General features: G+C 45.1%; 1 protein-coding gene across 4 annotated transcripts in view; it reads right to left on the bottom strand.

The window, feature by feature from the left end:
- Window positions 1–651: 651 nt before the first annotated feature.
- LOC147458626 (pyruvate dehydrogenase (acetyl-transferring) kinase, mitochondrial-like) overlaps window positions 652–15785 on the bottom strand; it is a 146336-nt gene continuing 131202 nt past the window's right edge. For 2 of the 4 annotated variants that reach the window (XM_086510094.1, XM_086510093.1), the window contains exons 2-6: window positions 3817–4075; window positions 3454–3634; window positions 3154–3301; window positions 2866–3079; window positions 652–883 (exon numbers count right to left, since the gene is read on the bottom strand). In XM_086510094.1, the coding sequence (XP_086366220.1) occupies window positions 825–883; window positions 2866–3079; window positions 3154–3301; window positions 3454–3634; window positions 3817–4075 (861 nt within the window). In that variant the 3' untranslated portion in view covers window positions 652–824. Of the gene's footprint in view, window positions 884–1063; window positions 1778–2865; window positions 3080–3153; window positions 3302–3453; window positions 3635–3816; window positions 4076–15785 lie in introns of all 4 variants that reach the window. The other 2 variants (XR_015187767.1, XR_015187768.1) reach the window with 2 other exon arrangements.

The following is a 15785-nucleotide window of genomic DNA, read 5'->3' as shown; positions in this document are numbered from 1 at the left end:
CAAACCTCTTCAAAAGATCAAACACAAAATTATCTCAACAAACTAACTTGATAGATCGGTCTGACCTCATCACATAAATGCACAAAACCTAGCTTTGCTTTAAGAGAAGGGGAGGGAAAGGCCAAAAGATTTAGTAATCCACTCAACTAATGCTGGAAGAATTCTAAAAAATGCTAAATACAATTGAAAGGTGAGGCTTTCATAATCTTCTTCAAATGCTTTCTGGCGACAACAAAACTAAAATTTCCCACTACCGTCCCCAAAGAGTTGGTCTAGCGGTAAGGCTTTGGCCTCTCAACCTACGGGTTGTGGGTTCAAAGCCCCTGTTGGGTCACACTCTAGAGGGACACCTTGTGCTCAGCTGGTGTTCACGATGCTAGGGCTCTTGCCCTTGGACACTCGAGTGCATCCTCCTCCTGGGGTGGGTCACCCGAGGAGGAGGTTCCTAGCTGGTTGCTACGAGTTCTCTCCGTCGTTCACAGCATGTGGTGCATCAATTAGGTGGCCATGGTGATGCCTACGCGTGGCTCTTGCCCGATGGTACGCAGCCCTTGCCCGACCATGTAACATGGCTAATATTTGGAAGGGATAAGCACCTCCCCCTGTGGGCCCTATGGTGTGTCAAAAAAAAAAAAAATCCCACTACCAAAAAATAATAATTAGTTGTCATTTACAGATGACTAAAATGAATATATGAAGATATCCTCTTGTTGAGCGAGGCATACACACTTTAAATAGATAAAGGCATCAGATAATGAATAGAATCTGATTTGAACGGCAGATACTGGACTCTCCACATCTTTGTTCCTCAGCAGCGTTCAACATCACGGTAGTGGTTCTTGAACATTGCCTAGCCTGTTCAGGTGAAGATAAGCATCTGTGCCTACATAAAACAGGTTATTCACAATTATCCGTCCAACTTCATGACTTGGAAGCACCGTTTGCAAGGTGCATTGCAAAAAATGAAATAAGCAAAACAAAAACATTCAAGCACGTGCCTACCCGCCGAAAATTTTTGGCACAAATTCCATTACTAGAGTTCAGTGGGAAAGAAATTGCATACCTCTGTCTCTCTGTGCGTACATGTGCGTGCAATTCAAGCTACATCCATGCATGCTTACATGAATGAGCATGTGTTGGCACGCAAAGACTTGAAGGCTTCTATGAACCAAGAATCAAGGCATCCCCTCTTCCATTTTGTACTGAAGAACAAACGTCACGTCACTCCCAAGGCTTTTTTCTTTCTTGGATGCGTAGCAAAGACACAGCAAGCTACTACCAGATCTCTGCTTTCATTGATTGTAATTGATGCAGACAAGTAACAGTGTCCCAGCACACCCTGCTAGACTTGCTCTCCATGATTCAAAGCCATGAGCTAGATCCTCCATCTAGTTTAGTGCTAAATTTCAGGGGCGTGCCAATGTGCCAGATCAGTCCTCTTATCAGAAGGCCCCTCTTTTTTTTATCCATGCCTCTCTAACAATGGCTCAGAAATCATTACACAGTAAATTGTGAACACTCGATGTGATCCTGGAGTTTTGTAAGGCCACCCTACTGCAGTATCCAGCAGAACTTCAAAGGCCCTCATAATTACATCCTGCTGAGTAGTTGAAACCAATGCATGCCCTTGCCTTGATATCCCAGATTAAGCCTTTGAAGTGGAATATGGACAGCAGTATGACCTTCCTATATCTACCACCTATAAGAGCAAGGTCACCCGATTCCTCCCTCGACCCCTGCCATGCTGGCCCAGTGAACTACACTGATCAGTTCTTTCCTGCAATAAGCACTTCCACCCCTTGAGCGACTGCCACCTGAATCTGGCAGCTCCACAATAGCTTCCCAGCCAACATTGACACACACCCCATATATACCTAGATGAATCCAGGATAAGCCCAGATTCACCCTTAAAGGAAAGTGCAAGGTATAGACCCATGGTAGTCACCCACAAGACAATATAACCATCAGCCCCATCATGCATAGTATTGACTAAATACCACGACATCCCCACTAACGTCATCAGTGCCCAATAGTGGGTGTAAAACTAGGTAGTACTAACATATGCTCCCAAACACAACACACACCACACGCGCACACACACACACGTGAGCATACATCAACACAAAGTTCAGCGTACTGAGTTTCTGTCATGACTTCGGAGATCAAGGGCAGACTCAGCCATAATGAAGCCTAGCACTAAAAGAAGCATTAAATCGAAAAAATTAGCACAAAAATGAGGTAGTTGATAGGGCATAGGCACCACAAAAGATAGAAAGAATTAGCACAATATCAACAGGTTGTAACTCGGACGAAAACTTCACAATGTGAAGTCTGCATGTCCGCTATACGACTAAAAAATATACCTAGATGAATCCAGGATAAGCCCAGATTCACCCTTAAGGGAAAGTGCAAGGTATAGACCCATGGTAGTTACCCACAAGACAATATAACCATCAGCTCCATCATGCATAGTATTGACTAAATACCACGACGTCCCCACTAACATCGTCAATGCCCAATAGTGGGTGTAGAACTAGGTACTAACATATGCTCCCAAACACAACACACGCCCCATACCCAAAGCTTAATGTAAAACAGTCACAAGATAAGCATTTATAGGGTCCTCACTTACATTCAACCAGAAGATACTAAAATCATGATGTAACCTATGTAATCCATGCAACTATGGCTTCACTCACATTCACCCGGGCCCCGGTAATGATGTTGAACTACAAAGCAGACATGGATTTGGAAAAACAACAAAAATGCATGTCCTACACCAAGACGTACTCTTGAAAACGGAGATAATAGCAAAACGATGTACGATGTACAAACATATGAACCAATTGTAAATCTTGTAATTACCGTAGCCTTCCATGGATATAACCTGTAAATCCCCTCCAAAATACTTTGCATAAAGTTTACTTATCGGAAGACCATAACCATATCCTGCCATTACTGGGGGCATTTCTAGCAGCTGCTGCTTGTCATCTGAAACGGGACTTTTTGCAGTACTGTACAGGTATGTCCAAATCTTGGAAATGCCGCTTCTAGAGATTCCACCACCCTCATCAGAGATCTGCAACAGGAGTGAAATGAACAAATCAGGCTTTGACTTCATATTTGCAAAGCGCAAACATCTCTTTAGTCTACCTTGATGGTAACATCCTCAAGACCATCAGCGACTACGACCCTTATTGGAGGTGAATCTTGCTCCGTATTGCTGAACCGTTCTTCGACAGCTCGAAGTGAGTTTTTCACGAGTTCAAACACCATCTGATGCAAGTGAGTTGGAACATACCTGTGATACATAAGACCCACTTTCATTTCAATACAATGGATACATTGCAGTTGAAATTTTTTTAACCCATGATTCTGTAAAAAAGAACAATACATTCCAGTTGGAAAAATTCTAGCCCATGATTCTGTCAAAAAACACACACACAAACTTACGGAAATGTGAAACTTGGATCTCCATACACATGCACCTCTGGAGAACCCCCGTATGTGCGCATACAAGCAGATCGAGCATCATCAATTGCCATCTGAGCAACCTCAACAGGGGATACACGAGTGCATATAAGACCAATAAAGCCTGGCAGCGGATTAGGTCGATGCAGAGCAACATGCTGACCTGAAAGGCACAGAACGCAACACATAATGTGTTATCAGCACTGACATAGATTGCCTACAAGTTTGAAGCCCCAAAAAAAATTTGTTACGTGATCATGACTAAACCGAGCTCAGAGTTACCTTGAGCAAGCATAAGTTAACTTCGCAACTTGAAAATTTTTATTAAAAATCTTGAGTGCATACCTATAAGCATCCGTATTCCTATTCGAGACATGTAGAACCGATCAAGGAATTGATGGATCTCTGGCAGTTCATTTAAACCCACCTTTTTACCTAAGTCTTCTTTGAGCTCTTGAATACCCAAAGCCATTGTTGGCATAACATCATTGTGACGCATTTTAACTCTCTGTATAAGATCTGTAAACTTAAGTTCGTCCTCATTATCCATGATGTCAGGAAAACTGCGTAAGTCTCGAAAAGAATCAACATACCAATCACGCACCTGAAACCAGATCAAAACTCCTCAGAAGTGCTCAACCCATGATTTAGTACAATGCACTAGCTTGAGTCTAAGACAATTACTATTAACTGTTCCAATCTTGTGTTTATGCAACCTTAATGTTTAGCGAGCCCTAAATAATAGCTGCACTCTCTTATAGACACAGCAGATAGAGGTTGATAGACTCTTTTACAATGACCTGGCCTCCCTAATGCACAACCTAAATTTTCCATAAAGAGGCAACTAGCAGAGGACGTGTAGCAGTACCCTTTATAACATTCACCCGCACATCTACACCAACAACTAGCACACGATCACAAGCATATGCGAAGCCCAGTGCATGGTAGCCACAATCCCAGAAATCTTTAAAACTTCAGTTCAGCTACACACACAAACTCACATTATTACTTCAGGATCATTTCGATCCGCAAGTCCTTGCCATTTTGATGGAGCAGACATTGTATTAATTTTAACCTCAGCCACACATGGGGACCTCACCTAAGTTTTTGGTCTGGCATGGCAGCCTTAGGGCTGATGTACTTGGTGCTTGTATCCACTTCATTGTAGGCTTGTACAGGCGTCATTAATTAGAGTTAATAACAGACAGCTTTGGCTCTGCCTTTGCTCTCTACCTCTGTGTATAGTGTGGCAGATCTGGTTCATCTCTCCTGAGACCAATCACACTTTGTTGTGCCACTCACATGGTGGACCAGTTACACTCTCCATGGTATTAAAGCCAAGGTTCGAGGAGAGACATCCACATCCATTTGAGTTCTATTCACAGCCACATCAGATGGGGGAGTATTGGCTTTCTCGATTGCTACCTTCGGGCCTGCTCTGTAATCAATTTTTGTACTTGCCCTCGGAATCTGCACCATTTGGGCGTTGTGAGGGATTTTCGAGTAATAGAAATCAGCCTCGTGAGAGAGAGAGAGAGAGAGAGAGAGAGAGAGAGAGAGAGAGAGAGAGAGAGAGAGAGAGAGAGAGAGAGAGAGAGAGAGAGAGAACTGCAATGAAATGTTATATTAACGTCTTTGAAAGGCCAAAATGACCTATGAAACCAAAAAGTTACAATTCGTGAATCTGATATCATGTCTGAGTACGGAAATTACAAAGAACTAACACTAACACTAAAAAACCCTAAGGAAAAAAAGGAAATGAATCTGAGGCTGATTCGAGATTGAGACGAGATGGGGGGGGGGGTTGTTGGGTTCAAATGAAATCTCTCATCGGTCGTTGTCGAATCTCATCAACCTCCTCCATGGTCAGTACTCTAGTTGGGCGTCTTGCATGTCGAGCTAGGGTGATCTGTATCTTCTGCTGCAGCCTTCGTCGGTGGTGGGAGACCCCCCGAGGTCGTGGGCGTCTAGATCTGCCTAGCTCAGTGGCTCGGTCGAGCAGCGTACCTCTAGTGTGGGTGGGCTCTGAGATCTGTTGTGATGACTGTTCCTCTGGCTCTCCCCTGGCTGGTGTAAAGAACTCTGTGATTCATCTCTAAGACTGTCTTTCCCCTCATGTCCTCAGCAAGCTCTCCCTAAGTTTGCACAGCTCTAGCAGGAACAATCTGAGACATCTCTGATCCTTGTATCTCATGACTCTAGAGAAAGGTCCGAAACCTTCTCTGAACAGGCAATGGAAGCGGCCGCATATCTCATAGTATGCCGGGCAATGGCATGTGTAATGAAGCTCTATCTCTCGCTCTGAGTTACATAGGTGACATATCCTGGCCCCTGCTGGCACCCCCCGAAAACGGCCAGTCTCGATCTGGAGCTGATGTGAGGATGTGCGTATCTGCCCAATAGCGCATCGTATCCCATGAGATAAGTGTGTATCCATGTATGCAGGCTTAGTCACAAAACCGTCCTCCGTGAGTTGGAGAAGATGCTCTCTGTAGAAGGCCATCTTCGTGCCCAACTCCTGTGTCGGTTGTATCCATGTGCTCCTGGTATCTAGCTGAATCAGATCCTGACGTATGAGGCTGGTGATCTCTGTCCGTGTGAAAGACAAGTAGGGTGCATCTAGGGAGTATTGAAATGGAGGCAATCTATCCATGTTGAAACCATGTGACCGAAACCATGCTGTCATTTGTCCATACCAACATGTTGTATCGCCTTGTAGCGCTAGTTGTCGAGATGACTACAGGGCAAGCCGAGAGTATCTGTCCCTGGGCAGATCCCATTGACCGTGTATAAAGGATACTGATCTAGTCAACGTCTCCACCACGAGGGGTGTGGCGGCTCGCTTGGCTCGGATAATCTCATGCGGCACTGAGGCTGTAACAGACTTGGACACTCCAAGTCAAGAATCAATCACGGCAACACCAAATAACCACTTCAAACAATTGACAGATCACAATAGATTTGCACTAGCCCGGCGCAGTTCCGTGCCTAAAGATATTGGCCCCAAAGACTGGCGCCCCTTTCGGTATTTCTTTTTGTATTAATCAATCTTCAAAGTACAAGAGAGCGGTTAGGGTTTCACTCTCAGACTCTGCGTCCAGATGCTCTGAGAAGTGAGACCCTCACCACTTATTTAAAGGTTACAAGGGATGCCAAAAGCAGAGCCCCAAAAGCTTGAAAGCAAAAGCCTGAAAGCAAAAGCTCTTTTCCCTCTCTCACAGAGAGCATCTGAAAGCAAAAGCAAATTCTCTCTCTCTCAATGAGAGCCAGTAAAAAGCAAGTTCTCTTTTTCCCAAATCATAGCAAAAAGCTGAGATTTGCGCCGCCGAAAATTTCCCCAAAAAAATTTAATTTTTATTTTTTTTACACCTCCGCGATTTCCGTGGCAAAAATTAGGGTTTGCAAGAATTTTAGGGTTTTTGGCAGAAATTAGGGTTTCTGCTGTCCATAGCCACATCATCACTTTGTGACATACCCCCCTCTTGAAAGCATTGTAATCGACCGCGATTACGCCTGCAAAACCGACAAAAGCCATAAACCGTCTTAGTAGACACTGTTCTTAGTACCTACGTACTAAGAACACACATCTAGCACATGTACAAAATCGACAGTCACATCACAGGACATCACATGACATTCAACATTCATTCGGATCTTAGACCATGATTTATCGGCAATGTAGCTAGCAATCACATCTAGGTCCAATCGGGACCTCATCGATGTCCGATTGACTAACCCCTATTGCAACCATGTCTATTCGAGATCAATCAGACCAAAATGCTGCAGTCATTTTGGCTATCAGTTCCTGCACTCAAAAGAAGTCAAGAACAAATCAGTATCATTATCAGGAATTCCATTTCATAAAGTCATCCAGCAGAATACTGTCAGCTATCAGTATCCCTCAAGCTCAAAGAGACATCAGTGACTTTAGTATCAAAATCAAGGCATCTGTTGACAAAGGAGCGGAGTGACTCCCCTCTTGTGCATCCCACTGCACCAGATCTCCGACCAAGCTGAATTCTGGGTTCCGTTTGGAGTAGACTATGCTAAACCAAAACATCGAGGTAAAGTTTCACAATCCGAGGAGTATCTGCTAGGTCCTCCTCCTCCATCCACTTCGCATCAAATGCAGGAAAGTTCTTGAAGTTAATCAAGAACCGCCTTCGGACTTTACCTTTCTTCGTATCGTTATGTGCCAAAATCTGTTCAAGAACAAGGATCTCCTTGTTTTCTTTCACTTCGGGTTGCTCATCAGGCTCCCCATCATCAGGCACATCACCCTTAACAGGTTTCAAGAGACTCATATGCAATGCATTGTGAATCCTCCAAGTACCTGGCAGTTTCAATCGGAAGGAGACATCATTTATCTTTTCAGTAATCTGGAAAGGTATGTAGTATCGCATACTAAGCTTTGGAAAAAGCCTTTCTTTTCCCTTTTTCTTTCGTAGGCGTGCCTTCTCAAAACGTAACAGCACCCAATCATCCTCCGTCAATTTCATGTTGCGCCGATGGCGATCCGCTGCCTTCTTCTGTCGTTCTTGAGACTTCTGCAAAGTCTCGCGAACCTTGGCAAAAGCCGTATCTAGATCTCGCGTATATTCATCCGCTTCAAAGATCTTATCTTTCGTGCTTAGGAAGGGTGGAACCTTCGCAGCACCTTCAACAATCTCAAATGGCGCCTTCCCCGTCGAAGAGTGTATCGTGTTATTGTAGGCAAATTCCACCAAAGGTAAATATCTTTCCCATTGAGTCTTCTGATCTGAGATATAAGACCTCAATAAATCTAGAACCACTGAATTGGCAATCTCGGATTGTCCGTCAATTTGCGGGTGGAATGAGGACGAGAACTGCAACTGCGTGCCAATGTTCTCCCAAATTGCTTTCCAAAACAAACTCGTAAATCTGGGGTCTTTGTAGGAGACAATCGTCTCAGGCATGCCATGTAATCTGAAAATCTGGGCCACAAACAGTCTCGCTAAGTGATTCGGCTTGATTGTTTTCTTCACTGGAATGAAATGAGCCTGTTTACTAAACCTGTCAATAACAGTCCAGATACCGTAGTGAACACTCTGTGTTCTCGGGAGATCAAAAATGAAATCATCGCTATACTTTCCCAGGGGCGGGTGGGTATGGGTAAAGGCTGTAACAATCCCTGTGCCTTATGCCTGTCAAACTTGACCTTCTGGCATACCAAGCAACTGCGAACAAACTCTTCCACATCTTTCTTGAGTCTCGGCCAAAAGAAATATCTCTCTACCCCTTTCATGGTGGTAGCAATGCCGCGGTGACCCGTAAAAGGTGGACAGTGGCATTCAGTCATAACATTTTCCCTCAACCGCTGTGTAACGCACAACATAGTCTTTTTCATCAAGTAGCCTTCCCGAAGGGAGTATCCAGCTACTGTCTCCCCATCTCGTATCCGTGTGAAAATATCTGCAAAATCTGTATCTTTGGCATACTGATCGACCATATCCTCGAAGCTCCTGTGATGTATCGCGGAAATAGCCAGAACCAACGGTTTCCGAGACAAAGCATTTGCCACCACATTCTTTTGTCCCTGCACATGGACAATCTGGAAGTGGAACTGTGACAAGATGTTCGCCCATCCCATCTGCTTTTCCGAAAGCTGCTTCTGTGACAAGAAGTAGCACAAACTCTGATGGTCTGTAAAGACCGTAAAATCCGCTCCGAGTAGGTAATGTCGCCACTGAGTAAGAGCATGGATCACTGCCAAAAGCTCTTTCTCATATATCTGTGCTGTCATCTCCAGCCTAGAGAACAATGGGCTCTCGTAAGCAATGACATGGCCTTCTTGCATCACAATATACTTCAAATGACTTCTGCAAGTCCGGCAAAGTCAAAACTGGTCCTGTAGTCAATTTCAATGTCTGAAAGGCAGTCACCTCTGTGGATCCCCACAAGAAAGGGACTCCTTTCGGTATCAAGATATGCAAAGGGGAAGCAACCTCTGCAAACTTTCGTATGAACCGCCTGTAGTACGAACACAGTCCCAAGAAGCTTCCAACTTCATGGACATTCTTCAAATCAAGCCAATCACGTATAGTCTCTATCTTGGCCGAATCCACTTGCACTCCTGCTGCTGAGACAAAGTGTCCCAAAAAGTGTTCTGCCTCATTCTTGGAGAAAACAATGATATCATCAAAGAAAGTGCCAACAAATAGCCTGTGCTCTCGAAAAATCCTGTCCATCGTCCGGTTAAATGTCGCATGAGCATTGGTTAAACCAAAAGGCATCACCAAAAACTCAAATAACCCAAAAGTCGTCCGAAAAGCTGTCTTGTAGATGTCTTCCGACGCGATTCGGATCTGATGATATCCACTCTTCAGATCAATCCTACTAAAGCACGAGGATTCGTGTAACCTGTCGAGTATATCATCGATCCTAGGAATCGGAAATCTGTTCTTGATGGTGAATTTGTTGAGAGCTCTATAATCGATGCACATTCTCCAAGATCCGTCTTTCTTCAAATCCAACAACAGTGGAGAGCAGTACGGTGAAGTACTAGGCTGGACAAGACCCTTTTCCAAGAGGTCAATGGTCTGATCTTCAAGCCCTCTAAAAAGCAATCAGCATGAGTGTGGAGAAAAATCTTGGCGTTCTTTTGTTTAAGTCAAAACATATTTAACCTTTTTCCATCGCTCAGTTCTCTCCCAAAAGAATGAGTAAAGAAACTGAAGTTCATGAAGTACAATCTCTGAGCCCTTCATCAAAGTCGCTTTCTCGGCCCGAAAGTCAACCACAGCGTAGTTCTGGTGGTACCAAGGGATTCCGAGTAGAACATCACTCGCGTGCCCTGAACACCCCTGTCATTGCAAACGAAGTTTGCCAATGCTCGGTGTAATGGCAACATCCCATCCGGGTGCCAGTCGAACTACCACCGCTGTGGCGTCAGTCTGTCGGGCGTAATTCCAAATCGAGCTGCCAATTCCAAGTGAAAAGAAGTTGGCCTTGGCTCCTTCAAAAGAGCTTCCTGATCCTTCACTTTGCCCCAAAAGCGGCAAAGTTTGTACTTTCATTCATTTAATTCGGTTCAGGTCCCACGCCATGTGGTACCAGTTCTCCTTTTCTATCTCCCTTTTCTGCCACGTTCCTCAGCTGCTCTCGAACTCTCAGGCCTGTCGTCGTTCTTATCATTTTGTTCTTTCGGTGCCTTTTTAGGGCACTTCGCGGAGAGATGTCCATGTTCCCCACATCCAAAGCACTTCCCCTCTCTGATGAAGCGACCTCTCTCCTCAAGAGTAAGCTTGGGTCGTGCATCCTTTTTCTCTGGTTTGCTCTTTTTCTTTCTACTTTCATTCCCAGAAGTCTGTTCGGCTCGTTGTGTCATGGCCTCATCTGTGGGGTAGGTCAGACTGCCAAAGTGAATGGCAAAGCCCCGCTTCGCATGACTCATCAACTCCTGAATAGAAGCTGACTTCTGTTCCAAGCAGTGATCTCGGATCTTTGTAGGTAGACCCAAGGTAAACCGCTCAATCTGTTCTCTGAAGGAGATCTTCTTGAATGAAGAGGCGGGTAGAAAAAAGCTCCAGAATCTTTCACAATAAGCATTGATTGTGTCTTTCTTGGTCATCCGAAGATGGTTCCAAGCAGCTCGTACATCTCGTTCATATTCTTGGAGTGCTCTGAATAGCATCCTCCCGCATAAGCAATGTCAAACTGCTGTATAAAAGACAAAGCCTTCGAAGCATCTGAGTATCCTGAAAAAGTATCAAACTTGATCGAGTGGCCACCTTCCTTAAACTCTCAGACTTTCTTGCTTTTTATCTTCAAGAAAGTCATACTGGTTAGCTTTGTAAAAATTCTTCTTGTTCGCATAAAAGTTTTCGTCATCAGAATCTGAACTGTCCGTAGACGAGTCCTCTGTAGAAGTGTCACTCACTGGGCGAGACTTAGACTTCCTTGCCTTTTTCTTGCCCTTTCCGAAGCGTTGTTTCTTGCTTCGCTTTTTTGCTTTTCCTGTCTTCTTCGCTCGAGTCTGAAGAGCTAGAAGAACTCTCAGAAGAAGAAGAAGAAGAACTGGGTAGGTCTTCAAACTTGACGCGCTTCTTCAATTTCTTTGCCTTGTCAAATGTCGACCGACAACCCAAATATCCCGGGAAGTCAGTGCCTTTCTTCTGCTTTTTGCCGTGCTTTTTGCCTTTCTTTTGCATGTCAAAAAGCTGAGCAATCCGTGCATCAACCACGTTCTCCAGTTCCTTCTCCGTGTATTCTTGGAGGCAGAAGGTTTCTTGAGAGCGGGTTTCGGGATTGGTGTTGTGGTTCTTTGCCACTCCATCTGTACCTCTTCCAAAGATCTGGTTTATATATTTTGCCATCTTCGGGTCCTTGGCAAAATTGAGCATCATCTTTGTTGCATCACAATCAATTGACAACGCTCCATTTCTCTTTGCTTCGCCTGAGTAGGCCGAGGCGGGCCATACTCTCTGTCTAAATCTTCGTTGTGCTCCCAACCCGCATGTCCAGATGCAGAGGGAGTCGACTGATCATTGCCTTAAGCCATAGGTGCCGCGGAAAAAAAATTGGGGATCGGATTTCCCATAGAAGAGAAATCGGCCATGCTCTGATACCACTGTAACAGACTTGGACACTCCAAGTCAAGAATCAATCACGACAACACCAAATAACCACTTCAAACAATTCACATATCACAATAGATTTGCACTGGCCCGACGGAGTTCCGTGCCTAGAGATATTGGCCCCAAAGATTGGCGCCCCTTTCGGTATTTCTTTTTGTATTAATCAATCTTCAAAGTACAAGAGAGCAGTTAGGGTTTCACTCTCAGACTCTGCGTCCAGATGCTCTGAGAAGTGAGACCCTCACCACTTATTTAAAGGTTACAAGGGATGCTAAAAGTAGAGCCCCAAAAGCTTGAAAGCAAAAGCTCTTTTCCCTCTCTCACAGAGAGCTTTTGAAAGCAAAAGCAAATTCTCTCTCTCTCAATGAGAGCCAGTAAAAAGCAAGTTCTCTTTTTCCCAAATCATAGCAAAAAGCTGAGATTTGCGTCGCCGAAAATTTCCCTTTTTTTTTAAAACACCTTCGCGATTTCCAGAAATTAGGGTTCTTGGCAAAAATTAGGGTTTGCAGGAATTTTAGGGTTTCTGTTGTCCGTAGCCACGTCATCACTTTGTGACAGAGACCTTAGCCCGAATCATCCGAGTGATCATAGAGACCAGAGGCCTCTCCATACCTCTCCATCCATTTGTGTTGCCAAATCTCCCATGGTGGTCTACTGAGGGTCCCCATACCTGAACTCCATAGAGCATAACTGAAGTCACTAGAGTGTCAAAAAGCCAGAGCTTTGTTCGCGGTTCCTGAAACTGAACCTGCGCACACATCCTCTCCTGTCCTCCCAAGGTTGCATATGCTCTCGTCAGTCTAGTCTCTGATGATCTTCTTAGTGAAAACACTGGTCCACCGAAGACTACCCCAAGATAAGTATATGCGTCTGTGTACTCCACAGTCTCCTGGCCATACGTAAATGTGGATGCTGACCTTCTGACCCATTGTGGTGTGGTGTTGAACACCAAAACCTTGGCTTTCCCCAGGTTGACAGACAATCCACTGTCACGAGCAAATGTATGCAAAGCATCCAAATGACGCTACATCCCCTCTGGAGAGTCTGAAATTAACACAATATCATCAGCATATAGTAACAACGGAATCCATGTCCCTGCTAGTTCAGCCCCTCTGTCTCCCTAACGCTCTACATAGTCCGAAAACTCATCCACATACATCCCAAAAAGAGTCGGGGATAGGAGGCATCCCTGCTTTACTCCAATAGTGGAGTGGACCATGTCAGACATTCCCTCAGTGGTGCATACCCGCCCCATCACTGTCCTGTATAGAGCCAGAATACCCCATATCAGCCTTGTAGGCGCACCCATGTCCTATAGTCTGCATATAAGTCTGGCTCTCGGCACTAAGTCAAAAGCTTTGCGGAAATCCACAAAGCTACAATAGATCCTCTTGCCATGGTGTTTACCCTCCTCGATAGTAACTTTGAGTGTCAAAGTTTGGTCAAGAGTGGAGAAGCCTCTCCTGAATCCTGCTTGCCCTGGTGCTGGTATGCCCTCTCGCTTTGCCCATCTACTCAGCTCCTGCTCAAGAATGAATGCATACAGCCTAGCTAATGTGTGACCAACCATGATGGTGCGATAATTCCCGGGAATCATGGGATCTCCTGACTTGAAAATAGGCACAATCGTAGACATACTCCAAGTCTCAGGAAAGCCTTCATACATGGCTCGATTAAACATCATCGCCAGGAGCTCTGCAAGCATATCCCTGGCATGGATGAAGTGCTCTGCTAGCAGACCATCATGATCATGTGCTCTCCTAGTCTTCATTCAATGGATTTCCTTACCCTCTCGGCAGTAAAGAAAGAACATGTCTTCGGGCATGTCTCTAGTGGGTCCGGCAAAGGTGGTTGCCCTGATGTTGTAGAGATGTCACGCGACACATCCAACCCTATGTGTCCGTGGACAAGCTATAGCACGAACGGGGTTCAATTCAGTCAAGTCAGTCTAGAATAGGAAGTGATCTGGGACTTTTGTGAGTTTGTTCGCAAACCGTGCATGACCAGTCACTTAGATTAGATGCATATCCTCTGGTTGCACATAGCATGATCATAAGCATTCCCATCAGAATCCTTCAGGGGAATTTTCCAATGCATTTAACCTATTTTCCCTATTTTTGACATTTTTCACTTATTTATTAAGTGACTTTTGTTGGGAACTGAGTAGGGCAAATTGGGTAAGTTAATATATAAGCAAACCAAAGTTAGCACTTTCTGGCAGAAGAGGCAACGGGAGCACCTTGCTCAACAGGCAACTTCTTAGCAAGACCAACACCCACAGTAGCCCTAGCGTTTTCAGCCACCTGAGGACCTAGCGTTTTTGCATCAAATCAGCCTTGGCGTTTTGTGCACAGCAGATCAGCCCGGCATCATCACGACACAGTAGATCAGCCCAGCGTTTTGCATTTGCAAAACCACCGGCGACAGCAAGACCAATTTCAGCCCTAGCGTTTTTGGGACAGCAGAGCACCTAGCGTTTTGCAGTTACTTTGCGACGGAATCAGTAGAAGCATCAGCATTTTCAGTTTTCGGCAGTTAGAACCCGCAGAACAAGTCCCGAACCTGGCAGATCTCACCTTCCCGCAGCAGATTCTCGCCGCATCGGTCAGATCCGGCGAAGTTTACAGTTTCAGCCCGGAAAACGCAGATTTCAGCATCTACGTTTTCAGCGCGTCGTCGTCGCATCGTCGCCATCGACATCGTCACTGACATAGAGTCAGAATTCAGCAGATAGAAGATTTGCAGATTTCAGCCATTAGCAAATTCAGATTCCAGCCCGTCTCGTCATTGACATCGTCGGCAAGTCCAAGCATTGTAGAGATTTGTGCAATCATAAGTAGACCGCTCTCGCCATAGAGAGTGGGGCCCTTGGAGGAGGGTTTTACAAAGTCTTTGGTGTCGTATTCTCTTCTCTATCTCTCAATCTCATGCACTTCCATTCGCTATGTCCATTCACTTTGTTTGTGTCCATTGCACTCTCTCATTAAGAACGGAAGGCTCTCCCTTCCATAAGTAAAAGGAACCTTGAGCACAGTTCGGAGCACTCATTTTGAGCGAAGTTCAACATTCATTCCGCTACACCTAACATTGGTATCAGAGCTTTGGCAGTGTTCTGTATCACTCAAGGAAAGAACCACAAGAATCACAAAAAAAAAAAAAAATTGCTTGTTGAGGTCACACGAACCCAAGCTCACTTGGGCGTGTCGATTCCTAATCGTGTTTTTGAAGAGTGACAGGAATCCCAAGAAAGAAGGGCTTGTCCAGCCTCCCCTTGTGCCTCTTTTCACTCATTGAGAGCGGACCGTACACTTAGCGGCCGGCCAATCGACGTGAGGTGGGAAAAAGCAACCTTGGTGTGAGCGCAAGGCCGCCAAGGGGTGCGCTGAAACCGGCCCGTAGGGCGGTAGGCGTTGGCTTTCACCCGCAATTCTTTACTTTAGATACACACACAGAGCACTTTCCAAAGAGAACCTGCGACGGGAATTAACACTTGAATACACACACGGCTCGGAAGCTAGAATGCCTCGAGCAGACGCCGACAACCTGTAGGCCCCAAAATTGGCGTCCCTTTCGGTATTTCTTTATTCTTTAAGAGGGTAAATTACAAAGTAAGGTCCTGGGAATCCTTCACGTGTATCCACCTAGATACCATCTGATTTGGCCAAATTTCGGCAACATAACAACCCCAAAACTTGCGCGAAACCAATTCCCCTGCTG

Source organism: Adiantum capillus-veneris, chromosome 4, assembly GCF_014529385.1.
Source record: "Adiantum capillus-veneris isolate H3 chromosome 4, ASM1452938v2, whole genome shotgun sequence".
NCBI classification, from domain to species: domain Eukaryota; kingdom Viridiplantae; phylum Streptophyta; class Polypodiopsida; order Polypodiales; family Pteridaceae; genus Adiantum; species Adiantum capillus-veneris.
This window is presented reverse-complemented; position numbering and strand designations above follow the sequence as displayed.